This window comes from Neolamprologus multifasciatus, chromosome 9 (genome assembly GCF_963576455.1).
Source record: "Neolamprologus multifasciatus chromosome 9, fNeoMul1.2, whole genome shotgun sequence".
NCBI lineage: Eukaryota > Metazoa > Chordata > Actinopteri > Cichliformes > Cichlidae > Neolamprologus > Neolamprologus multifasciatus.
The window spans coordinates 18775687-18803209 of record NC_140447.1 but is presented as its reverse complement, the minus strand read 5'-3'; the positions used below and the strand labels follow the sequence as shown (position 1 = coordinate 18803209).

Below are 27523 nucleotides of genomic sequence, written 5' to 3'. Positions count from 1 at the left end.
GGCAGATCTTTGTTCTTATTGCAGGCATTAGCATATTCGCATGAAAAACTTGCTTTAAGTGAGTGTTCCTGAGAGTTATATAAAGAAATAACTGACTTAATTGCCTAAGACCTGAACTCTTCCACGGCATGCATTTTTAATTTCTCTTTGATATTTGGGCATATTAGGGCCCGATGAATGTAAAAACAAAGAATGACAAGATTTTTTTTTTATACCTTATTTATGTTTTTAAGAAAAATAAGAGACACATATGAGGATATTGGTTTAAAATTTTGATAGAACAGTAGCAGTATAATGTCCTCGTAAGTGGATATCAGGCCCATGTAGAGCAAAATTGAGTATTTTAGTCTAAATAACCCAAAATGTGATGTCCACATATGTGGACGCCAGGTCCTAGGAGGTTAAAGCCGAGCCTTTGTTGAGTAGCCAAAAGCCCTTATGAAAATAAGCCTTACTTTGGTAACAAAGGCATGGTATAGCATATCTTTCACACAAAAAGCTCATTTTGCGTTAAAGGTATAGGAATTTAAAACAATACTGAAGCACAGAGGAACTTTACAAAGGGACACTAGACTTCCACTTTCTCGTGTGTTTCTGAATAATTTATTTCATACAATACACGAGGAAAAAGGTTTTTTGGTAAGGTAAGTTTTTTGCTGATATAACACCTTTAAAGTTACACATTAAAATGGCAAAATTAATTAGCATATTAAGCAGTTTTTAAAAGGAAAGCATGGCTTTATGTGTACACAGATGCGAGCAAATTGTACAACTGCAGATTTACAATGTAATGCTTTACACCAGTCTTACACAAACCGCACAACAGCAAACCAAACAAATGATCTTAAACCCAGATATGCACAACACATTATCCAGTTAACAAAAAATCAGATTTACATTGCGCATAGTTACTCTAAGTGCACTCTTTTATATATATATTATCCCTTTTTAATGTTTGGTAACCAAAACAATCAACCCAAGAGACATATGTGACTGAATTTGAGAAACACTGTCTAATATAATTGCTTTCCCACTTTGTACACATCTATTTACATTCACCATTTTAAGAGGTATACTGGAAAATTCACAAAATTACACTAAAGTTACTGACGACAAAAGACAAACGCTAAAAATGTAAGAGTATTAAAGTACACACTTATAAGCAACGTGGAAAATGACATTTTAATCTCTGATTCTCTTCCACAATGTGCCTTTTGTCGTGGCTGGCCCTCCCCAAGTGTGGTTCTGTCGGAGGTTTCTTCCTGTTAAAAGGGTTTTTTTTTCTTCCCACTGTCGCCAAATGGTCACTCGTAGGCAGTCGCCTGATTGTTGGGGATTTCTCTGCATGGTCTATAACTTGCAATATCAAGCAACTTGAGGTGACTGTTGTTGTGATTTGGTGCTTTTTGGCAAATGTGTCTATTTGCCTTAATGCTGCGACTTAAATTGACTCATGTGTGCACACTAAATATGAAGCTAGAGTCAGTAATGTTTGTGAACTATTTGGAATTCCTAGGGTTCATGCATTATGTGGTCTGGTTATCATGTAACTCAGAACTAAAAACGCAGTCTAACTAAACTACACTGTTAAAAAAATAACCCTTAATCGTCATAATGTAACACAAAGTTAAACTTCAGGCACATTAATCTATCCAGTTAGGAAATATAAACCACTGTGAATTTGCACAGTTACAACAGGTGCAACAGGTGAAAGACAAGAACAGGACAACCCTCCCCCCCCAATAATAATAATGGATTGGATTTATATAGCGCTTTTCAAGGCACCCAAAACACTTTACAATGCCACTATTCATTCACTCTCGCATTAACACACTGGTGGAGGCAAGCTACGGTTGCAGCCACAGCTGCCCTGGGGCAGACTGACAGAAGCGAGGCTGCCATATCGCGCCATCGGCCCCTCTGGCCAACACCAATAGGTGGTAGGGTAAAGTGTCTTGCCCAAGGACACAACGACCAGGACAGAGAGCCTGGGGATCGAACTGGCGACCTTCCGGTTACAGATACGCTTCCCAGATACGCTTCCCAACCCTGAGCCACAGTCAGGGGGCTGCTCATTACAAGAGCTATCACCTGCACCCCATTCCAGCTCACCTGGGGTGGCACATCCATACGTGCTGTTATAAGGTTGACTATGGGACTCAGAGCCTTTAGTTGTTCTGCAGCGAGACTTTGGAATACACTTCCACCAGATCTCCGGACGACAAACTCTCTCTCCACTTTTAAATCCCATCTTAAAACCCATCTATTCAAAATTGCATATCCTTCATCATGATTCAATCTTAGTCTATTTTGTCCTTGTTTAGCTTTTATACTTGCTTTTATACTTTTATACGTGTTTTTTTATTTTTCATTTACCTTATTTTTTTATTTTCTTTGTACTAATGTAAGGTGACCCTGAGGGTCTTTAAACGCGCCTATAAATAAAGTTTATTATTATTACTATTACTAAGGTTAGCCACCCTCACAGAGTCCAGCTCTGACAGTTTGTTAGGACGTGCCACACTGGAGGAGTTGGACTACCTGTGAAACCTGAATGGACAGAATGTGTCATAATAGTTTAACTGTCTTTGTGTTACACTGTGTTGATCAAGTCTTCCCTTAAATTTTCTGAGTGGTGTAATAATACAAAATCAGCAGTACTTTATATAACTCTTTGTATGTCATTGATTGAACACAAACACACACTGTGATAATATCTCTACCAAAACTCTATCTGGAGTCAGGTGTTTCAATCAGGGAGGCTTTAAGTGCAGTGAAAAATAGCCAGACTTTTCTCAAAAGAGGTTGGCTGGTGTGATCCATGCTTTGATCGCAAACATCTTCAGGAGACCACAAAGACAAGAATCGTTATAGAGATGCCTGAAGCAGAAAATCACTACTAAAGCATTTCAAACAACCTTGGTGTTCAGAAATGCACAATAAGACAAACTTTTTACAAACTAAAGAACTGCTGATATTCTGTGGGTGTCGTGAACATTTTATTCAATCTTAAAGGAGGTGAAAGAGAGAGAACAAAACACCTGTAGCTTGTTAAGACCTTGTCCACTAAGAACACTGAACAAGAATGGGGTTAATAGAAGGACAATATGGAGGAAAACGTTATTCTTAACAGAGACAATCTCCTGTAGACGAGTGAAACAAAATCTGACACCCAACAATCATTGAGGAAATTATTTGTTTAAATTTGGATCATGTCTGGGTAGCAGAGCGCATGACATGAAGCTTAAAGTGAATGATTAATGCACCAAGACCATGACCCAAAGCACAAAAAGTAAATCAGCAATAAATTCATGTTTTGCTAAAGTCCTGACCTTAACCCCGCTGAACTGCTGTGGCATAATCAGAACATGGACATGCCACAACATCCCAGAAATGCTAATGAATGCACTTGTAGAGAATAATGGTCAAGAACTGACCTACCTATTCCAACCTGCAATGATTACTTCCCATTAAAATGAAAAGTCCAAACGTTCGTGTTACTAGTTTAATTGGGCTGGTTGTTTGAAATTGTCCCTTGGAAGGTGAGTAGACCAAGAATTAATGAAGTAATGCATGTTTTCTGTGTACAGTAACTTACTGGTTCTTTTGATATGAGTGTGATTGCAATTTTTGAAATCTTGGACGGAAAGATTGTACAGCATCCATTTTTAAAAGTACACATTTAAAAACTGAATTGGGTGCACAACTTTGAATTTACCATCAATTGTAGCAAACTCCAAGAGGGTCAACAGTATAAATACAGTGCTGAAGTTTCACGATGTCTTTTAATTTGACAAGGTCAAGGCCCATTATTCTTCTTGTTACTGATCATGATTGACTACACGTGGTAGGTTCTAGTTGAATCTCTTGGAGCCATTTCTACTGCAAATACTGCAGATTCCAGGAAAATCGTTCAAACAATTGTACATAAGTTATAGTCCTGTTACCACTTTGCCAAGGTCTAGAAGAAGACTGAAAATGTCACCCTTAGATTAGAACAAATTGGTTAGATGTTCAGGAACAAGGCAGGAACCGCCAAGGATTACGTGTCACTGTCCACAGTGAAGTGCTGATCAAGAAAGAAGTCGCTGCTCCAAAATCGACACCTTCAAACTCAAATTTGCAACTGCACATTTCAGTCGAGTTTGAAGGAGAAAGGTTTTAGACAAAGGCAAAGATTGAGTTGACAAAGGCAAGAATTATGTTTGCAGGAGTAAAGGTGAAAAACTAAGACTTCTGTGCAAACTGTCAAGTGATGTCAATGGTGGTAGCATCATGCTCTGGGGCTGTTTTGCTGCCAGTGTTCAGTGTTCAGCTTACGTATATATTTGAGCCTGCATGGATACTTTTGAATGTTCATCACCAAAAATCCGAAAATAAATGAAACGTGTGCACCCAGTTATTTTTAATTAATTATAAATGTATGCTGTTCAATCATTCCACCTTGGAAAGAGAACGGTTCAAAGAAGTCATTAATAGGCCAAAATTAGCACGATGAGTGTATGTAAACTTCTGACCACAATATGAAAGCGGTTCCAATCTTTTTCCTTTTCTCTAAAAGTATAATTATTACTTTCAGCAATCTGAAGGCGATATATTGATATTCAATATTTCCTTGACACATATTACCACATTAGGGTTTTTTTTATTCTTAAACTTAATGATGATCTAAACCTTTAAATCACTGGTGGGTTGAGATGATTAAAGCCGGATTCCCCCGTTGTTCCCTCTAGAATGAACAAGCCTTACTTTCAAACCTACGCGAGCTCAAAATCACAAAGACAGCATCGTTGTGACAGGGCCAGTCATCCTTGTCACTTTGCTTTGCTTTGCATACAGGATCTAACATTCTCTGCTGACTTGTCAAGTTCAGACTCCTCCGATGGAGAAGTAAGTCTGAACCTGAAGAATTCAAAAAATATTATTCATAATGGCAAAGTTTTAAATCCTGTCATACTTTAATTTGAACAAACGACACTTAGTGATTCATTACTATTATTATAACCACAATGTGATGTGTATGGCACAAGCATTCCAAGTTTATTTACACTGCATTTACTCTTATTTACTCTTCCCAAGTAAATGTAAACATTCAAGGAATGAGCTGCATATGGACATCTCCTCTTCAGAGCTGCTGTACTGCCCAACAGCCAGCAAAGACTAGACTGCAGAAGTCGGTTCAACACACCAAACCCAGGCACTCGTCAGTGAACGACACAAAACCGCCACAGTGCCCTAAATAATGAAAAATATCTACCTAATCATAGGCTCAGAATCGCACACGCCAAGAGGGAAGGCTGTGTTGATAAAAGAAGGCAAAGGGCAACCGGTCTCTCATGAGCATGATAGTGCAGAGAAGGGCATTTGTGCTCCAAACACATCATTGTGAATCAGCATCACTTGGTCTGAAGCCTAATCTGTTTGGCATTTATGGAAATAAAGTTTCCTGCTCTGTAAGCCTGTCTTTTTATCTTTCTTCCTACACAGCAAAGGGGGGGAGTATAGTATTATGCTTATTTTGGATACTCTAAAGTATGTTTTAAAGCAAATTTTCCAGCACTATTTACATTCAGCACTCAAACACACCCTCACAGTCCAGTTCTGGTACAGTACCTTTGTTAGCCTGTGATGCTGCTGTTAGAAAAATACATCACCTCAATTTCTTCCAAAGCTTTAGCACCAAACTTGACTATTTGGAGCTGCAGGAGTGCACAAGGCTCAGAGTTACACCAGCCCACTCACCTAAGCACACATGATATTTAAAGAATAAGAGCTGTAGTGATATGACTTGAATTCACCTGTACAGGTGACCTGCGCAAAAATGACTCTCTCCGCAAACGCTTTGTTTGTTAAGCAATGTGCAACTTACCTTCTCATTTAAATGTATTTTTTGGAACAGTTACAAACTGCTTCAAAGCTGATTATGGTCACATCGTGTCCTTATATCTCTTTTTCCAATCCTTTCATCACTTTCCATCTTCTGCACCACACACGACCCAAGAGTACTTATGGTAAAGCTTATATATGCTGCGATGTTCTGCCTAATGTTTGGCATGAGAGCATTTTGTACAGCATTTTGTGTGTCTGTGTCTCTGCGACTCAGATGCTAGACAAGTCATCGTGACAGGATAATGAAGCCCGGCGAGTTTTCGGGCTGCACCGTGTCAACATGGTGATCTGGGTGCTGAAGTTGTTGCTGCTGCCAATAGACGGGTGCTGGTATTTGGTGTCTGAGCCCATGTATCTCTGCAGGTGCCACCTCCTCCACTTTCTCTTGATCTCTCCTTGGACCTGAAACCGATTAGATCAAAAGGGACAATTACATGTTTATTCAGTAAGTACAGCTACATGTTCTTTACCAACATAAAACATTACTGGGAATTCACTGATAATGTTTTTTTGACACTGAAAAAAAGACAACAAAATATACCATAAATTAACATTTTGAGTTATTATCTCAAAATTTTGACTTTATTTACATGGCTTTTTTTTTTTTTTTTTTTACTTTTGTTGATGATCACTGTTTTAAAAGACAACTTTGTCCATGTGAAAAGCAAAGCAACTGGTGTATAGGTCAGATCTGTTCTCCTGGCCAATTAGAAGTCTAGTGAAAAAAAGCTGGTATTTACATCATGCTTTTCTACTCTAAGTGAGCACTTAAAGTGCTTTTTACTACAAAAAACATCCATATTTTGTCCTTGTCCACGCATTAATGCAGAAACAGAGTTTAAAAAACAAAACCTAAACCTGGGAGGAGACTTTCAAAAGCTCTGACCTAAAACAGAGTTTATATGTTAACAAAAGGACAAAATGCTGCCAAATGTTTTCCAAAATACCCGTGCACATGTGGACAGGCCCTGCTGTTACTCCCTACATACCTCTGTCATTCTCCAAGTGTTTTTGAACACTATTCTATGATTGAATAATCGACTATAAAAACTGTAGATCTCTTAAAAGCGGGTGAGCTGCATTTTAATTAAACAGAAAAACTAATTGGTTGGCGTGATTTTCAGCAGCAGACGAAGCTCAAGGACGGAGGGGAAAAAATGAAAAGCACCCAGAGAAAATCCACAGAATTAAATGCCGCCAGCGCTGAGGTGGTGCGCCATTAAAAGCAGTACCCGACACTGACATTAGTTTTCATTTAGACCATGTCAGAGGGAGGAAAGTGAACCAAACAATAAGCAGACCTTCTGCTGGAGGATTGAATATTTTTAAATGTGCCTTTTTTGTTGTTTTTTTGCAGATATTTTCTTATGTTGGAACATTATCTACAGTCAGTTGCAGGTTTTGGAAATTTGTTGCTTTTTTGTGTCATGTATTACAGGTTAAGGGGCTGTGCCAGGTGTTTGTGTTATTCTGCACACTGTACACTTCTATTACTGGATTAGACTATATTCATTTTTCCCTAAATAGTGCATGCATCTCCAAGGTCTCCCTTCACTCTCTGAGTATGTGTGTGCATATGTTTCCCTGTTTATGTGGCACTGCTCCAGCTCCCACTGGACTCTGGCTGGCACACCTGACACTCATCGACTAATCAACCCGCCCCTCCCACACACATGCTGTGTCCCAATTCAGGGTCTGCACGCTTGAAGTACGCATTTTAAGTGCGATTACGTCACCGCCACGCGACGACGGCTGTCCCAATTTGAAGTGTACTTCAAATGCATACTCCAAATGCGCCGTCGATTTCCCCAAATATCAAGCGTGGTCCGGTGCACGCTTCGTGGTCCCATATATCCCACAATTCATAGCGCGGCGGTGGGTGTGGATAATTTTGCCGCAAAATACGGCAGAAGGGAGCTGCCGAAGAGTGAACTGTCAAAAGTAAGTACTGAATATGACCTCACTTATTTATGTGTGAATGTTTAATAACGAAAAACATTAAAACATTGCTGTTGGCCACATATCGACAAAGTTATGTGATATATATATCATAATAATCTGACAATACTATAATATTGGCCATATTATATTTACATTACCACAGTGAGATGATTTTAGTCTCATGAACAACATTAGCTAATTGTTATTTACTAACTAATCTTGAAATAACTGTTCAGTACAGAAATGAAGCCCAACAATCATGTTTTACAGTCCTGTGGTCTCAGCCTCAGATACTCAACTAATCAAAGCGATGTCATGACAAAAATGAATGACCAACAAAACATTTTTTTCTCCTTCATTTATGTCACACAATCTCTGTTTCTCGCGGTTAGTATCATGGTTGCTAGGCAACCTGAACAGCGCAATGTAGGCTAAACCGTCCCATTTCACAAGCCTCTCACTTCCTCACTTCTCGTACTTATAGTATGTACGTAGTACGCGTAGTGCGCGTACTTCAAGCGTGCAGACCCTAAATTGGGACACAGCCACAGTCATCCACACACACACTCGCCATCATGTGCTTTCATCGGCAGCAGCGATGAGAACACTTAGGCTTCACATTTATTTCTCTAGGTCAGGGGTGGACAATCTCAGTCCACGAGGGCCGGTGTCCCTGCAGGTTTTAGATCTCACCTTGGGTCAACACACCTAAATCACATGATTAGTTCGTTACCAGGCATCTGGAGAACTTCAGGACATGTTGAGGAGCTAATTTAGCCATTTAAATCAGCTGTGTTGGTTCGAGGACACATCTAAAGCCTGCAGGGACACCGGCCCTCGTGGACTGAGATTGCCCACCCCTGCTCTAGGTCCTTCCTTGTGCTCTACCAGCCGGTGTCTCTTTGTTCGGCGAACTCCTTGTTAAGTAAACCTGGCTGCACACTCTCCACCAGCTTCTCCAGAAAACCCTCAACCCCTCATTTGGACCCACGTATCTTCTTTTTTAAAGACAGTCCTGCCTCGCAATCGAGTCCAGCAATTTTACGAGAGTATGACACTTTAAAAACTGTTTTGCATTATTTAGGCAAAAAGAAAATCAATATAGCTTTTTCTTCAGTCATTTTCTTCCACTTCTACCTTGTCAATATTTGTTTTCTTGCTATCGACATGTCTGCCATTCCTTAAGCACCGAGAATTCAACAACTAAACCTAACATAACTTACCAGCAGTGCACAAATCTTCCACACTTAGTAAAGGACGCCTGGAAGTTGCATGAGATTAAAATTCAGGCAACATAGTGTCAAGCCTCGCCATCTAGCCCATCACTGTGATTCAATCTGGCCCAGCACTGAGAACATAAATAATCTGCCCACAGAGAGCCTGTGCAGACATCACTGGATAGCTCCCTGCCAAAAAGACTGTGTGCTTTTTACAGCCCTCCCACCCTGCAGGCAAAGTGCAGAAAATATGCTGTGGGGAGGTCCAAGAGAGGAGCTGGAACGACAAGCGCCGGTGACTCATACCCACCGCTCCATCTACCTGTCAGGACTGTGTGTGAATGTAAATGGTGCGCACAGGGAGCGACGGAGAAACTACAGATAAACTACATTTTCTGAGAATGAGAGCACGACTGCAGGCTATCTCTGTGTGGAAGTACTGTGGTGTGTTTATATCAGCAGTGTTTACATCACCTACCTCTCCGTTCAGGAAGCAGTAAAGGACTGCGACCACAAAGCCCTAAAAGGAAAGAAAAACAGTGATAAGAAAGCAGGAGCAGAGAATGTAATGGTTAAATTTCTTCTTTGTTCATCTCGTCTTATCAATTATTTGTTATTTTTACAGTTTTTCTCAGTTTCAGAGGCATCCTTTTTAAGATCTTAGCACAAAGGATGTTTTCCCTGTGTTTTTAGCAAATTTGAATACCTACTCTGTGGAACTGTTATTATTATTATCTGAGAGATTCAACAAGACATGATTTCAACTTGTATTTAAAAAGACATGATTCACTGGACTTCCCTCGCTCTCCCGATTCTCATGCACCTCACGGTTAATGCTCTTCCCGTATAATCCACAAACATTCACTACACTTTTTTTTTTTACGTCGTCTTCCCCTCCCACCTCCTTACTCCTTTCTCTCTTCAATGTCCAGTCCGATTCCTCGATGTATCTGAGTGGGCTCTTCCTTGTTTTCAAACTGGTGACACGTTGGTGCGCTAAAGCTCAGTAAATGTGTTTTACAACACTCCTACTAATGGCCCTCAGCTGTAAGGTAACTGGACAGTATGTGACATTAGCTGATCCAAGTCCCGAGAAATTCCACACTCCTTTGTGATGTGCATGCAGTCTGACGATGTCACATTTTAGCACATGCTCGGATCGCTTGGAAACCTGGGCAAGCAGGTGCTAAGAAAGTACCTGGTACCAGGTACTATGACCTAATGGGAAATGGGTTTGATGATCTGAGTACTAGTAGTAAGTACTGATGGAAAAGGGGCTTAAAGGAACAACACACTGAACATTGTGGCTTCAACAGCACAAGACCACATTATGTGCCACTCGTGTCAGCTAAGACAAGGAGGCAACAATTCTCACGAGCTCAGGGAAATTGGACAACAGAAGATTGGAAAAACGTGGTAGGCTGGTGTTACCAAAATGAAAGCATGAATCTGGATTACCTTGTATCGAGAGACCAGACTGCTGGTGATGGTGGTGTAATGGTGTTTGGGGATATTTTTATTAGCCAAATTCACTGTACCCAAATGGCCCCCACAGTCACCCCATCTCAATTTGGGTTGTAGTGGAACTGGAGATTCACATCATGGATGTGCAGCCAACAAATCTGCAGCAACTGTTTGATGCTGTCATGTCAATATTGCCCAAAATCTCTGAGGAACTCTGTGCCACGGAGAATCAAGTCAGTTCCGAATGCAAAAGGGGGATCAGTCCAGTATTAGCAACGAGTACCTAACAAAGTAGTTGGTGAGCACAACTATTTAACTCATGAAGAAGACTTAATCTCTCTTGGTTATAAAGATTTTAGACAGTTGTGTTTGTGTTCCAAATACCTTCTTACAGCTTTAACTGTCTTAATTAAGCCAAAGCAACAGAGGAAAAGCTGTAAAAAAAATAACATGTGGCAGTCATGACAGTCATAAATGTATTACACAGACAAAACAAATGGGAGTCGAGTTGTAATAAGAAGGGGAAATAAAAGGAGTAAGGAGAGGATTGTGTTGGAAAGGTTTTCATATCTTCCAAGCTGTTGTAATGCAGCTGTGCTGTCTGGCTGCATTCTCCATCATTCCTCATTAAATGATGAACTGAAATAACATCAGAGCTTTAAACAGTTACAGTGCCACTGAGCCAGCCAGCAAAGTGCTTGGAGACCTGATGCAGTTTTCTTTAATAGTAGCACTCGCCAGTTCAGGGCTGAAAGCATGCCAAATCACTATTTTTGGACCACACTTCTAGAAGACTACATTTATTTTAAGGCACTGGATTCGAGGAATCTACAGGTATTTTTTTAACAATCACTTTTTCCTCAAAAACATTTGATCTCATACCTGAAATGATCCCAGAATCAAGTCAAAAACCAGCCGCAGCTCAGTCTTCACTTGCTCGGGGATAAATGCAAACACTATATAATTGATCCCAAACAGAGGAATCAAAAGCAGCGTTGACTTTGCCAGTCGCCTGAAATGATAAGGCAAAAACAAATTCAAATCCCTCCCTCCAGTCAAACCAGCATCCAATCTGTCTGTGTATACCCCAATAATGAAATGCAGCTCAGGAGTACTTCTCATTTTAAATTTCAGCTCAGCAGACCAGGGACGGAGGGGGGGAAAAAACACCATTAAAAGTGTCAGTTGGAAAATAGCTCATGCATTATGACTGGCTTATGAGAAGCTGTCCATCATATGAAAAACCACTTAAATACATATAGCACTACATCTCTGTGTAAAGCAGCTGCTGGATGGCGGAAAACCACAGTGTGCTGTGCATGCTAAGATTTTCTTCTCTGAAATCCAAAAGGACTAGTTATCCCTGCATCGCTCTGAGCGTAAAAAAAGTTACATTTGCAGCAATAGTTACAAAAAGAATACTCAGAAGTGCGTGCTACTCTGCTGCTTTGCAAGTTTATTCAAACGAATCTTTATTTATCCTTACAAAAGCAGCTATTGTTCACAGAATGTCCACCGAGACAGAAGTGGCGGAGCTCTTTCCAAACACCCTCGTTCGTATCAGTGACATTTCATCCTTTATTAGCTGATACATAAAACAAACTTCCAGCATGAAAAAGAAATTTAATTACACTCACGAGTACTGGTTGGAGTCATTTCTTCCAATATCGGGGCAGTTTATCTTCTGGCGAAGTATCCGAATGATGCAGATGAAAAGAATAAAGTTCATCTGTGGAGAATACATTCATGTGAGAAAAGCACTGAGGCATTTCACACTGCAAAGACGGTCACAAGATTTGGGTGTTTTTTCTAATGCATATGGGGAGATGTTTGTGAGATTCAACTCATAAACAGAAGCGTTGGATTGTGGCGCTGGCCTGTGGGAAAATGAGCATTTCTAAACTGATGATTTGAGCTGTGAGTGTGAACTGGCAACACATCAGTCATCATGATGCGCTCCCAGCTATCAGTCACTGGCTAAGTACAGAAAAACAGAGTGTACTAACAGTAAGGCCAAGACACTCATGTTAAATAATGAAGCTGACCCTCCTCTGGGAACAACTGCTAGCACATAACTAAACAGACCCATCTGGACACAAGTAGGCGTCTGCTATGACACTTTGTCCAGAGCAAGCTTTTAATAGCTGGAAATTATATTAAAAGCTTTTTTTTTTCACCTTCCATGAGAAGATCAGTACCACTCACTCATGATTTAGCTAACCACAAATATTTAAACACAGAAAACAGCTGGTTCTTTGCAAAAGGTTCAAAAAGCATCTGCTAGATTTTCTATAAATGTGACCCAGTACACAAAAAGACGTAGGCTGTGGAGCCCAGCTGCACAAAAATGGCCAAGAAATGACGTAATCAGGGACAACCGGACAATATTTCCAGTGTTTGTTACTATAGCGATTACTTCCATTAAGAAAGCTGATAAGATGCTAAGTTCACTTCAGGTCACTTCACGAGTGACCAAATAGGTAATGTGACAACACACATATGTTATGCCAGTTACTAGAAATCTCATAACCATGGCGACAACATCATTACTAAACAACAACAACTTAAAGATTAGACGACCTTCAAGTTAAAAAATCGTAGAAAAGAAATCTGTTTTCTTAATTTAAAAGTGAAAAATGTACATTTTTGGACTTTGGCCTGGTTTTTGCATGCTGTTAGCTAGAGTCTGTTCTTCTTTTCAACTTTGATAATGCTTCTGGTATCGTTAAATTAGCTTAATGCTCGAGTAAAGCTATAGGCAGGCTTCTAAAAAGCAGGCCACTTTTGAGTATTAGCATACTAAAGACCAAAACAAGTGTTCAAGTAGTAAAGTTAAACCATTTAAATGAAATTCAAGCTCAAAGTTTGTATTAGCAAAAAGAAAAACCTGAGTGCTAGCATGTGTTGGGTTGTGTAAATGCTAACTAACACTGTGTGAAGCTAACAGTGTTCACTAACATGCAGCTTTAATGTTTATTGTGTTCAAATGGACACATGAGCTTGGCAACATTTCTCTATTGCATATGTCTCTAAACATTTATTTTTACTGCAACTGCTCATCACCACAGATCATCGGTCTCTATTTCACTCAACACTCTTTATGGTCTTACTATTTCCCTCCTGCCTGGCAGCTCCATATTCAACATCCTTTGTCCAGTATATCCACTATCCCTCCTCTGCACATGTCCAGACCTAAGCTGTCTCTCTGATGTACTCATTTCCAATCCTATCCCTCCTGGTCCCTCCTAATAACAATCTCAAGATCTTCAATTCTGCCACCTCCAGCTCAGCCTCCTGTCTTTTTGTCATTGCCACATCTCCAAACCATACATCATAGCAGGTCTCACTACCATCTTGTTCCCCACTCTGTGCTTCCCTTTCACTGTTGCTGCTATCCTTCTGTCACAAATCACCCTTGATAAGTCTTTTCACCCTGCCTGCACTCTCTTCTTCACCTCTCTTGTGCACTGTTGTACACTTTTATTTGAACAAAAAATGGTTAGGAAATTACAGACCTGCAAAATAAAACATCAATGACAGTGCACATTAGTACATTTAAGAGAAGGAAGGAAGAAGTATTTCAACCGGATCCGCTGAATGCTTTGCACACCTCTGAAATAGTCTCACTCACGCAGAGATTAGAGTCTGTTTTTCTTACTAGAGATGTGGTTCCATCTGCATCTGAGCTGTCACACTTTAGCATTTTTATCTTTTGGGGTTTTAATCCGTGCACTGGGGAAAAACTAATTTTTTAAATTACCTTTCTGCTTTCAAATTTGCATGCTAAATATTAAACTTTTTTCCAGCAGCCTGTTATCTTGACTTTGAAACTGTGACTTAAAAATGAGGCAAGCAGCTGCTTTTAACAGCTTATTTCTGTCTGAATTTCATCAAAGACTTGAATACGAGTACAGAACCACAGTGTAAAAGTCCATATCTGTGGTTTTACTGAGTATGATGGATTAAATTATTGGTTTGACTGGACACTATTGCCTTCTGGAGTCCTTTTGTCGCATAATACTAAAACTTGTTTCTACACTATACTGCCAAATATATTCACTTGTCTGCCTTCAAAAGGACATGAACTTAAGTGACATCCCATTCTTAATTCATTGGGTTTAATATGGTGTCATCCCACCCATCCCACAGCTATTACAGCTTCAACTCTTCTTGGAAGGCTTTATGTGTTGATGGGAATTTTTGACCATTCTTCCACAAGTGCATCTGTGAGGTCAGACACTGATGTTGGATGAGAAGGCCTGGCTTGTAGTCTCCAGTCTAATTCATCACAAAAGTATTCTGCTAGATTGTTGTCAGGACTCTATGCAGGCCAGTCAAGATCTTCCACACCAAACTCTCTCATCCGTGTCTTTATGGAGCTTGCTTTGGGCACTGGTGCACAGTCATGTTGGAACAGGAAGTGGCATACTGCTATACTGTTCCCACAAAGTTGCGAGCTGTAAATTGTCCAATGTCTTGGTATGCTGAAACATTAAGAGTTCCTTTCATTGGAACTAAGGGGCAGATCCAGCTCCTGAAAAAACAGCACAACACCATAATCCATAATCCCCCCTCCATCAAACTTTACACTTGCCACAGTGCATAGGACAAGTACCGTTCTCCTGGCAACTGCCAAACCTACATACAACACTGTTTTGCACTGTGTGATGCAAGGCAGCAGCTCTGTCATGGAAACCCATTCCATCAAACTCTTTATGCACCGTTCCTGAGATAATCGGAAGGTCACATGAAGTTTGGAGATCTGTAGTTGGCGAATTCTGTGAACTGAGGTGCACAGTTCACTGCTCTGTGATTTGTACGTGGCCTACCACTTCATGGCTTTGTTATAGTACCACTAACAGTTGACTGTGGAATATTTAGTAATGAGGGGATTTCACAACTGGACTTGTTGCACAGGCGGCATCCTATTACAGTAACACACTAGAATTTACAAAGCTCCTGAGAGCATCCCATTCTTTCCTAAATGTTGTACAAGCAGTCTGCATGACTAGATCTTTTATACATTTGTGGCCATGGAAGTGATTGGAACACCTGAATTCAATGATTTGGATAGCAAGGGAATACTTTTACGAGTACATCTGTATATATCTTGGATTGTATGCAGCTTAGAGATAGGTTTTTGTTGTTTGCTAGTGCTTTTTTCAGTCTTTGTGTCAGAATAGACGAATGAAGACAACTTTTCCACTCTTAGTGCCATTTACTTTGAAAGAGCTAGCTGGTTAGTGCTGATGTAAACCATGAAAATGTTTTTAAAGCTCATGAACTTACCAGAATTGATGCCAAAATAGGAGTTTTAATGATCCACCAGAACACATCGGTGTTTTCTATTATATCCCAGCACCTGGTAAGACGTGAAAGAGTTTTAATGTATAAGATGTAGCAAAACAAAGCAAAACCCCCCCTCAAAAACCAAAACAACACAAAAGGGTATTTTCTGCTCGATTCTGGTCTAGCAGTTCGCTAGTCTCTCACCCCACATCTTTATAGTTGGCTTTAGCGATGCTCCAAGCTGTGATGAAAATTGCTGGACCGCCTGGGGGCAAAAAAAAGCATACAACCAAAAGTTACTGTGGATTCCAGCTGTAAGGTTCTCGACCTGTAGTTGATGTACTGCTGACACGCTATAAGGTCTCGTTAATAGAACAAGAAACAAGACTTTCTCACCCCAGCCGATCAGAATATAAGCCCAGAAGTACTTCCTCTCGGAGAAGAAGGAAACGGCCAACAATGCATGCAGATAAAGGCCTTCCACCAGCAGCCAGAAGAAACTGGCCATTATACAGTACTGGAAAAACACAATCACTGCTTTGCAGCCAACCTGGCAAAGGACACAAAAGCATGAATCATACAATGATCTAGTTAACAGGGACAACCTTATGTTGAAGATGATGCGGTGAAATTTATTCCCAGTTGTGGCCAAAAACTGCATTTAGAAAATGAAAGAATAAATTGGAGTTATTTATTTCCTGTTGGTGAAAGCAGGTATATATCTGTGTTCTTTTATATTAATATGAATCCTATGACTGCAGTAGAATGACAATTAGTTTTTCTTGTGCCCTTATTAACAACTTGGAAGCAGAGATTCACTCAAATGCTTATTTTATTATCAATAAATTCCATGGACATATTGCACTAAAAAAGTGAGTTACTACTTATGAAACTTTTGTAAATAATGGCTTTAAAGGTAGTGCAAATCTGTGTCCTATTCAGCCTGCACTTTATAAGCTCTCTGCCTCATTCAGTGAAAGAAAAGCTGCCAAAGTGCAGAAATGTTCCGAAATATAATGCAGGAAGTGAGCAGGATTAACACTGAAGCACTCATGAAGCATTTACGAAAGATTGGATTTAAAGAATGTTTTTCCAAAGAACAAAATGACCCATAGCTTCTGAGATTAGCCAAAGCTGAGTGTGACTGAATTGGCAAGTGTGCTGAATTAGTAGATTTATGAGTAGTAGTAGATGCCCTGATAGGGAATAAGCTTCGCTGGGAAACAATACACCTTCACAGCCTGTTTGGGCGTGCTTATTCTGCTTGATATTATGATAGCTGAATAAAATGTTTCTGCGTAAGACATCTGAGTCTGCATTCACAAGATTTCCATAACACAGGAAAACACAATAAGCTCTCTTCTGGTTGGCTGAACAACGTTTGCGTGAGGGTGGATGAGTTCATTCAAAATTGAGCTTGCCGATGCTGAATGCTGGGGAGGCAGGCTGCTATTGAGATTGTTACACAACGACATGTATAAAAAGGCTGATTTTGCCTGCAGTGTTTCTAAATTCACTCTGCTGGTCAGATCTACAAGCGCGTACAAGCAGCTTTAGAGTGAGCAACGTGGAGATCCTACGCAGAAGACATCACACAGATAAGAAAAATCAATAAACTGTGCCCCTTTAAAAAGACCCCGTAAGAGTGAATACATTGAGCACTTTAGCAGCTGGAGTACAGCAACACAATAGGAAGGGCTGGGCTGAAGGGCATTATGGGTAGAGAAAAGTGGACAGTTAAGAAGACAATAAAGTCACAATAAAGAAAAGGAAATCAGAAAAAGCTGTCAGGTCTTTGTCACGACAATAGAGTTGAAAGAAGAACAAACAAATCATGATGTGTAGTTGGACAGAACCTACCTCTTATGCAAAAAATCTAAAATGCAAAATGCAATCACGGCACGCTTTCTGTTATAGCCACTTTCTACTGTAGTACATTTTAGATGGAGATATTGTTTAGATATTGAATTAAAAAAAAATATTTTCGATGGGAAATAGGTTTTGAAAGCTAAATAAACATGATAATCTATGGCTATCTGATAATATCTGAATCTGGCTTGAACGTGAGGATTTTTTATGACTAGGAGACTTGGCTGACATTGTGCTGGTGGCTCAGTTAATTTAAATCCAAGAACTGGGTCTCTTGACTTTGTTTGCAGCACTTTTAATACCAAAAAAATATTGCAGCCTGTGTAAAAAGTCTCTAGTATGGGTGAGTGATTTCTTTTTTTCTGTTTTCAGTGGCCTTGGCAAGCTTTTGTATGCAGTCTATGTTCTACACAGGCAGAATATAGACAAAACGAGCAACCTGTCTGAGTAGACAGAAGTCTTTATGTATAAAATGTCTTGCTTCTAGCTTCTCCAAAAACATGCGCTGTATTGAAAATATTCACATAATCCAGAAATGTCTTGTTCTGTTTTAGTCCTAGTGCATGGAGTTAAAGTTTGGGACAGCTCATTGAAGCAGCTCTTACTGGGCTGACAGGAATTTTGTAACCCATATAAATTGATTCCCACTTGGCATGTTGAGGGGGAAGAAAATGGACCCAGATGGGCTGCCTAAGCCTTGCTGCTTAGTTTAATATGTGCAAATCAGTACAAATTGATTGCTGGAGCTGAGTTTTAAAAAGCCGGCCGTTAGTCGCTAAAGGAGGATAAATTGTGTGATATTATGTCACTGGAAAAACAGGGAATAACAGGAAGCTCAGACACGGATCTGCATGCATTTTTTAAATATGCTTTGAATTAATCGGGTGTTTAACTATGGCAAACATCCAGCTGTATAAGAAGAGATAATGAATGGAGCATGCAGAACACCTGCACACATACAGATAAACACAGCAGGAGCAATGCTAACAGCTGTAATGGAACTAATGTTGGGGTCACGATGAGCACCGCAGCACCAGTAATGTCTCTTTCAAATGTGCCATGATAGCAGCTGGTTCCTGTCAACCCAGCAAGTCCATTAACGTAGTGCAGCCAACCACAAAGCTCACTAACAAATAGAGTGAGCCTCTGCTCATTGTGTGGCTAAATTCTGTAACATGAACCTCATGTTTATTGGCCACACACCTGACGGGGCTCTGGACTGTGGCTCATTGTGAAGGGGTGATGGTTGAAAGCCAAAGGACAACAATCAAAGACTGTGGGCTGTAAGTCCATGTTTTTATTACTATTTTAATATTAACATACTTGGCTAATGTGTGGCTTTTGTTCTGAGATTGAAACTGAAAATTGACACAAGCAGTTTTCAAAACTTTTAAGTTATTCATCAGCTATGATATGAGAACTTAAAATGTCAGTAATGATCAATAATGATCAATGATGCTACAATACTAATACTGTACTGAATGTACTGTAATACTGAATGTATTGAGGTCTTGCTGAGTTATTTGAAGTTCTAGGAGAGCAATCATTAACAAGCAGCATTAACTCACAGAGCCCGAGGAGCAGTTGTCCACCTCCCCGACCTCATAGAGAACCACATCTTTGATGAAGACAGCGATAGCCTTCAGGATAAATGAAACAAATAGATGCATGTGGATGTAGTTCCTTGTGCAGTGGAGTTTCCTAGGACACACAGAATGAGAGATACAAGAAAACAGATCAAGACAAAGCGACAAGACACGCGCCCTGCCCTGCATGCTAATTACACAATGTCCTCAGAGTTAATAGCTTAAAAAGACAGCAATTCACAGACAGTTAAATCATAATTACGTTTCTTAGTTCCCTTTCACTGTGTGGGTGGATCAGTTTTAGAGCACAATAAATGGTTTTTATGGTTCTTCACACACCTTTGAAAATAGGCAGGAGAGGTGGATTTCCAAGAAGTTACAGGAGTAGAAACAAGCAGTTCTTTTAACACTTCTTCTGCTGACTACATTATCATACTTTAGAGGTAATTGGGGAAAACAGGTTCCTAATAGCTTCAATCACTTTTTTATGTCAGAAATGGTTGTTGTCTGGGCAGGTAAATATTCGCCTGGAGTACAGCACATTCCCAGTCAGTTAATGTTCCCTTGGACATCATAACAGTTTCATTTAACCTTACCTCATTCCCAGGGGAGTAAATTGCCATGATACCATTGTTATCCAGATTTTATACTCACATCAAACAGCAACTGCTATTTCATTTAAATCCCTATTTTTCTTCTACTTCTACTTTCTTCTAGTTCTTCTTTATTCAGTTTCGGCCAGCCTTTAGCTGTCAGACAGATGGTCTCACATCTGACTCTAGAAACTGTAAACCTGACTTTTAATGTCTGTATGAACTCAACAACTGTTCATCCAATCTACATAAATGTGTTGGGGTTCCTGCATATGTTGCCTTTTAGAAATGCGTGTAGTGAACCATATAGCACTAATACTGCTCATAATACCCCACGGTCATAACTCTCTTTCTGGCTCAAATCTGTGGGTTGTTTTGATTTCACACCTTCACACCTTTTATCTCCCTGACCGTGGCTGGCCTTGTGACTTTGGGTGTGCGACGGTGAGCAAAACTCTCAGGTGGACACACTTTGACACCTATTGCTTGTCTTTGCAGAAAGCATGAAAAGTGCCTCTTATCAGCAACTAATTCAATAAGGCACTTTCTGGTGACATGACCGGCAAAAGACTCAAAAAGAAAAATGTGACCAAAAATAAAATTCAGATCCATATAACAGAATAAATGTTACTCCACCACTGCGGCCATGAAGAGAAATGGGTGGCTGTACACTGAGAGAAAGCAGCTTCCATGTAAGAAATGAAAACACCTGTTGCATCATCACTGAAAATGAAGGAGATAAAATCAGCACACATCATTTCACAGCTCATGCACTTAGGTGGGAATTTTTGCAGCTGCACAGAAAATAGAGTATAGAGTGTTTACAGTGTTTGGAGGGCGTGTAGCACACAGGAAGAAGAAGTGCTCGAATGTGGCCCACCCATTTACACATACAGTCTTTGTACATAAAAGTTTTTTCTTTGCAGCATTCATAAGCGAGAAAAGTTCACTTCCCGTCCTACTCAGGCAGACAAATTGCATACAGCAGTTTTTCCAAAAAAAGTAATGTGCGGTATTATGTGAGCCACTCTTGAAATGTCCATTCATTATCTTTTAGGGTGAAGATGTTGCAATTTAAAGCTGGCTTCTTATTCTTCCTCAGAACTGTAATTGCACTTGAGGAGGTTACAATCGTTCCCTGGCTTATCAAGCAAAAATGCCGGTCCTTTTTTATCCCGCAATACTTCAAACGTCTAACCTTCAAAGTGCTGCATGCGCCATCAAAAGATAGCTGAGTTTGAGTGACAGTTTATTTCATTTGGAAACGATTTGTATCTTTCATCTTGGTTTAAGCCTGCTATTATACTCAGGTGTGAAGTTGCAGTGATCAGAGACGATCAAATTCCAGTGAAAAGTGTTTGACGCGTGACACAGAAATGTGCAATTTGTCACAATGTTCATGTCACATCAGCCGGCAGGGATAATGCCACTGTCAGCGTGCTTTGTAGATAATAGCTCGTACTGATGTTCTTCACAAAAATCGCGCTTTTTGTTCCGTTCATCTTTTTTCTAAACAACTGACCACATAAAAAGAAGTTAATCCAGATGGAATGAAATTCACAGTGAGTGCAATTAAATAGCACATAAGTACTTAATATAAAACAGCTGAGCTATTGTGCATCTACATACCTAAAGATGCAGAGGATCACAATAGCGGTAGTAAGCGAGACGAGCGAGACGCTGTGGCCGATGGTGTAGCCGATCTTCACTTGCCAAAAAAACTTTCCCTGCACAAAGAAACATAAAAACAGAGAACAAATCAAAGAAAAGGAAACAGCCGGTGCGTGTTTACACACTCAAACAGTGACATCACTTGTGTTAGTTGATTTAACCATTCAAAACATTGATTTGTTTCAATTTTTGGCTTAGAGACGTCTTTTATTATTGTTGTTAAGCATTTAGGCTCCACTCCTGTCATTTTTAAGTGTTGTAACTGAAGAGCTCTTGAACCACGGTTGTGTGTCTCTCTCTCTCTCACCAAATACTGGATCAGTCCAGTCATGCGATATACTGTAACAGCATCCTGAATTTCTGAATCCTTTCAGAGAAGCTTCGCTATGTTACTGCCATGCCACTGTATGTTGTGCGCTTGATGGAAATTAAATTAAGATCTCCTGCATCCTCTGGCACACTCACACATATCATGTTTGCAGTAAGACGGACATCAAATTCCTTTTAGAGTACTTCACCGGGCCAGGTCCCTCCTGACTTCCTATGTGGCATACTAATGAGGCCGCCTCTTTGACTCAGAGAGCAAAGTGCCCACCAAGAAAGCTTTTACTACCCTGCATTGCACATCCACTCTTCACTCTGCTCCACCTTCGTCAACACAGACAAGATTAGCTCTGGCTGCAGTAAAACTGAACTAAATAAGAGCAGCATTTGATTTATTTATTCTGGTCCTACTCCTGGAAGGATTCTGAATAACTTCTAATGACTCATAATGCCTGATAACGGAGGCGGGAGTTATTACTGACCTGTCTGTGTCAATTATGCCAAGTGTGTTTCAAAGACATTCGTATTTTAATTACAATACGAATGTTTTTGTTACAGCATCAAACCAAATGACCTTATAACCATAGATTTTCTTTCTAATCCAATCTTTCTCCCAATGTATGACTAGCACAGGGTACAGCTACTCTGGTTATATTTACAGTTAAAATATACATTTATCAGAACACACTGTTACTCTTTGTTGAATCTGTACACAAACATGTACTCCTATTAAATAACACAGATCTGCAACCAAAAAACTGCATAGGATTTTTACTGAAACCGGGAAAAACATTTTAAAAATTCCATCACATCAAGTTTTCTTGCAAAACTCATGTTTTTAGTTTCATTTCCCCTTTCAAACTGAAATCTGGTATCCTATACTTGAGTCAAAAAATCGTATCCACTAATGATTTCTCACATTAATTGAATATTTCTAAGAGCGAGACTCAAGAGAAATACAAATAGAAAATGTGGGGGATTGAGGGGGTCAGTAGGAAGGGGAGTGCACGGTGGGTTTGGCAGTGTGAGGAGCTCAGATGATCATGTCCCAACAGGTTTATTTTGTTCATAGCAAAAGGTAAGGAATCTCCGAAAAATTATGCATAGTTAATTGTAATAAAATTATTATTATTTTTTTCATTGCTGTTGTGCTTTTTTAAATGTAAACTCCTCCTCTTTTGTAAAAAAAAAAAACTGTATGTGATGGAGGGAAATGGAGATCATTTTTGGATTCACCACCTAAAAAACATCAAATTTACCAAAATATCCCATGCAGCTGGAAAACTTTTTTTGCAGACCTGTGTAATCTGCATGCATCAGATTACAATTTTAAGTTAGTGACTATGTAAATACAGCATGTATACGCTTTAGCAATGCAGCAATGCTAAGTAATGCTATCTTTAGCTTTGTAAAGACTAGCAGGTTATCTACTTCCACACTTTATAATGAAGTAGTCAAAGTATCCCGGGTTCTAACTCAGCACTTCACAGTTATGAGTCAGTGAATTAAATGCACCTTCCTCAGTATATTGGCAAGTTACCTGTATACTAAGGAACATACTGCATTAAGCTGTTAAGTTAGTTGGGCATGCTGCTGTGTTCATGCTAACTTTTGCTTTCTTAATTTCTTAAAATCCAGTTTAACAAACAGCTGTTCATTAATTTCCTCATCTTGCTGTTTCCTGACATTTCTGTACATTTCAATATTATATTGACATTTAGTCCAACAATAATAAAAAGCCTGTACATGAAAATATAAACAGTATTCTTTGACAGCTTCATTCTATATATTCTGTAGACTCAGTCACTTGAGGCAACTCAATACATAGGAGTGAACAAAAGCGTATATGAGGTACACAGTGGCAACCAATCAATACAGTAATTTCCCCAATACAGCCAATAACACCCACCCACAGAGCAAAGAAAAGAGCTTCTCATTCAATTCTTCCTGACCGCTGGCTCTGGACACCATTTCCCGCTGTGCAGCTCTGGTCATTCACTATGAGACTGTGTCAGTCTACTCACATCATCGCTAGTGCTGTTGAGATTGTATCCACAGCTCACAGCAATGTCAATAGGATGCATCTCGGTCCAGCCATCTTCTGTGCAGGTTTTCGAAAGGTTACCTGGAGACGGAGAAGAACCAAAGAGGTCACAGCCACGCAAGCGTTACATTTCCTCTGCCTGCCCACCAATAGGTTCAAATTGGACACGTTGTGACATTGTCAGTGACCCAACAGGTCACTGCAAACAGCAAACAACGGCAAAAAAATCAAACTCTGCAAAGTGCCACAAAAAGTCTTTCCTGCTAATGTGAGCCGCTATTGACTTGTACTTTACCTGAGCCTGCAGAAAGGCACTCTGCTGTTACAGATATTGACTGATCCGTATCTTGCCATTCATCTAACCCCACATAATGATCCAGCAAGAATGCATGCACCAGATAATACTACCATGCCCACAATATACTGCTTAAAATTTACTCTAACAGCCTATTGTTTAACATCTGAGGATAATATGAATAAAAATAATTAAAAATGTTGATCATGATAGGTCTACTATAGATATTATATATAGATAGAGGGTTATGTTTTCTTTCAGATTTTCCTGATTTGTTAATTATGAGTTATAATAATATGAGATTATATTTTAATAATAGTAATAATAATCTTTTTGCAAAAAAATGTCACAAGTTGTATATATTACTTGTGTACCATCTGTCAGCTAAAATCAGCTGGTTGTTTGCCTTGGTGACAGTAAGGTTGCAGAGTGCCCTCTGGTGGGTAAACTATGAAACAGCACTCAGGACTCATAATATGGTTGAAGGGTGTTTCTATTTCTTCTTGATGTTTTTAATTCTGTTGTTAATGCTGGTACTGATATATTGGCTGATATTGACCATGCTGATATATCAGGTTGGCTCTATTGTAAGATGATATATGTAGGCAAAAAACAATAAATGAATGATTCTGCTGGAACCTTCTGAGTGATTCATACTGCACGTCTCAACATTTTGCGCCTCACCAGATTAATTTAATCACAACATAATTCCATAATATATTGACAGAGAGCGTTGACTGGATGGTGTGAGACTTTCTTTCAAAACTGGTATAAATCACTCCTAGAAAAAACATAATTTCTTGAGAAATCCCAGCTACCATAGAGCGAAAAGCGGGGTACACCCTGGCCAGGTCGCAGTCTGTCACAGGGTGATATTTTGAGTTTTCTGTTCTTTTCTATTTCTTTTTTTTCATTATAGCTTTTCTTTTGTTTTTTAAACCTCCTGACTTTGTAATGAAGTATGCAATAAAAGAGAATCTCGCAAATCTGTGACCGATATTATCTGCTTCCCATAACCTGATTTCTATTGATTTGTATGGAACTGAACTTTCACTTCTAATATTTCTGATTTAGTTTGTTTTTTCTTCTTTTTTGTGGATTTCCTATAGAGACTTCTTTAGATGGTCTCAAAAAATATTGAGCCACGTTATTTTACGGATGTTTAGTTACTATTTCTCTCACTCTGCAGCAGAAACTGTCATTTGGTTTATTTGTGAAATTTGTTCATGGTTTATTCATTGATGGGGCATCAAAGGTTCATGTAAACAGCTTAACCACTAAAAGACTTTTAAAATTTTAATGTGACCGACAGACAAGCTGCTCTGTGCATATAAACAAAGCTGCTTATAACCAAATGATATCAGGCAGTGAGCTGCTAATGAAAGAAAGTGCAGCAGGAGGTTGTTTCTACAGCATAAACACCGCTCAGCGCAGAGCGGTTATGTGACTGAAATACCTCTTCTGTGACTGCATTTACACATCATGCTCAGATGCTCGAGTCTTATTTTACCATAAATCAATTTCCCAATTTGCCAAACACACCTTCATGGATGCGTAAGTAAACACATATACACAACATCAGGCTCATTAAATCAACATCTTTCACATTCCTCATCTGTCACCACACAACTTTTCAGACAATTTTTGAAGCGAACGGCATGAGATAAATCCTCCAGAGAATCCTGAATGAGTACATTGACTAAAGCTGACTTGAAGTAATCGTATAGGCACATGGACTCATGTTCATTTATAGTCTGGGTGGAAGGGATTCGGTCTTTCCACTAGATTTACTCCAGGGTATTGCAAAACGGCAAAGCAGAAAATCGCCAAGAAGCAGTGTGACCTGACCTATACTCGAGACCATTTCACAAATAAAACTTAGCATAGAGCCCTTGAACAAATGTTGTGTTTATATGGATCGCTTAGATTACAGAAAGAAATCTATATACCAATGTCCCAAAAGAGTTGGAAAATAGCTTGTCTGTCAGCACCAACCACTTGATAAGAGATGTTTTCGAATATGGTTTAACAAAAAGTGCTAAATATGGTAAAAAATAATAAATAATTGACAATAATCCAAACAAATCCCACTCTAAAAGAAAAGCGGGGGAGAAAAAGCAAAATTTTAATTCAACCACCTTCAAGTACAGAAACAAAAGCTAGAAAACTGATTTCAAAGGACTCTTCACTTTATTTAGCATGTTAACAGTTTCAGCAGAAACACACCAGTAAAGTCATCCATGATCGCTGTTTGTTTTTTCATTGCATGGACACAATTCACAATAATAATAAGAGGCGATACCGGCGGACTCTGAGAGTCCCATTACGCTGACTAACAGCTTAATCTGTGAATTGTCATGCAGGACGAAGGTTTTGTCAGGATGCTGTCAGGCTGCATAAGTGGAGATCTGCTGTCTGGTCACAGGGTTGAGCCATTTGCAGAGAAACGGAGAGCCCTCTGAGAACTGGTGCATAGTCACCACCATGGTCAGGTCTCTATGAGGAGCATCTTCAAATGCCATTTATGAATGAACTTATCTCACTCGTCCCTCAAGTATGAAGTATAATATCGGATTTATCATCACTTCTGATGCTAATTTTTTTAATTTCCTTTTTGTCCTCTGTCATTTCCATAAAAAAAAAAAAATGAGTACATTTACATGGGCGTATTTAATAAAGCTCACACAAAGGCTACAGATGCCCTCGAATCAATTATGACTCAAGTGAGGGCAAAGATTTATTAGATTATTTTCGTCTCTTTGATATTGATTTTTCTTTATTGGGCATTTGTCTTTGCCAAACTGCAAACTCAATAAGCACTGGGACACAAAGAAATCTCCTACTCATTTGATCTCTAATAGCCACAGTCTAGTAGCTCGCAATTTTCTCTAATCGAATTTTTGATGAGCCAGTAGATTGTTACAAATTTAAGTGCTGGGATATTTCGGACTGCTTCCCAGCAGTAATTGATGCATTTTGGCATTTGGTGTTGCTTTTGACGTCAGATTGATGTTTAGATGGAAAATGATGCGGCTCAGTCCTGGTTGTCTTTTTTGGTTAAAGGCACGCTAGCCAATCATGATGCCCAGCATGACGCAGCACATCCAGATGCTGACATGCGCAACATCTATAATATTTACTGTATGTAATATGTGACTATTGTAAATAATATTTACAATACGCTTAGAGAGGACTCAGGTGCTAGCTCTCAAAGTTGTTGGTGTCTCAGAGATGTACGAGAGACAAACAAGTGGCATCAGCAGTGAGATGTGCGGGAAACTTTGTTTTTTCATGTTTTTCTTTAATCCAATTTTGTTTTTGAAGATTTAAAGAGATTTATT

At 39.5% G+C, this 27523-nt stretch overlaps 1 protein-coding gene across 2 annotated transcripts in view; it reads right to left on the bottom strand.

Annotated features, from left to right (window-relative positions):
- Positions 1 to 259: 259 nt before the first annotated feature.
- vipr1b (vasoactive intestinal peptide receptor 1b) overlaps positions 260 to 27523 on the bottom strand; it is a 49342-nt gene continuing 22078 nt past the window's right edge. For both annotated transcript variants that reach the window (XM_085172014.1, XM_085172015.1), the window contains 10 exons: positions 23868 to 23968; positions 21478 to 21575; positions 19238 to 19370; positions 16197 to 16350; positions 16005 to 16065; positions 15801 to 15873; positions 12149 to 12240; positions 11394 to 11523; positions 9526 to 9567; positions 260 to 6291 (listed from right to left, as the gene is read on the bottom strand). In XM_085172014.1, coding sequence (XP_085028140.1) covers positions 6100 to 6291; positions 9526 to 9567; positions 11394 to 11523; positions 12149 to 12240; positions 15801 to 15873; positions 16005 to 16065; positions 16197 to 16350; positions 19238 to 19370; positions 21478 to 21575; positions 23868 to 23968 — 1076 coding nt within the window. In that variant the 3' untranslated portion in view covers positions 260 to 6099. The remainder of the gene's footprint in view (positions 6292 to 9525; positions 9568 to 11393; positions 11524 to 12148; positions 12241 to 15800; positions 15874 to 16004; positions 16066 to 16196; positions 16351 to 19237; positions 19371 to 21477; positions 21576 to 23867; positions 23969 to 27523) is intronic.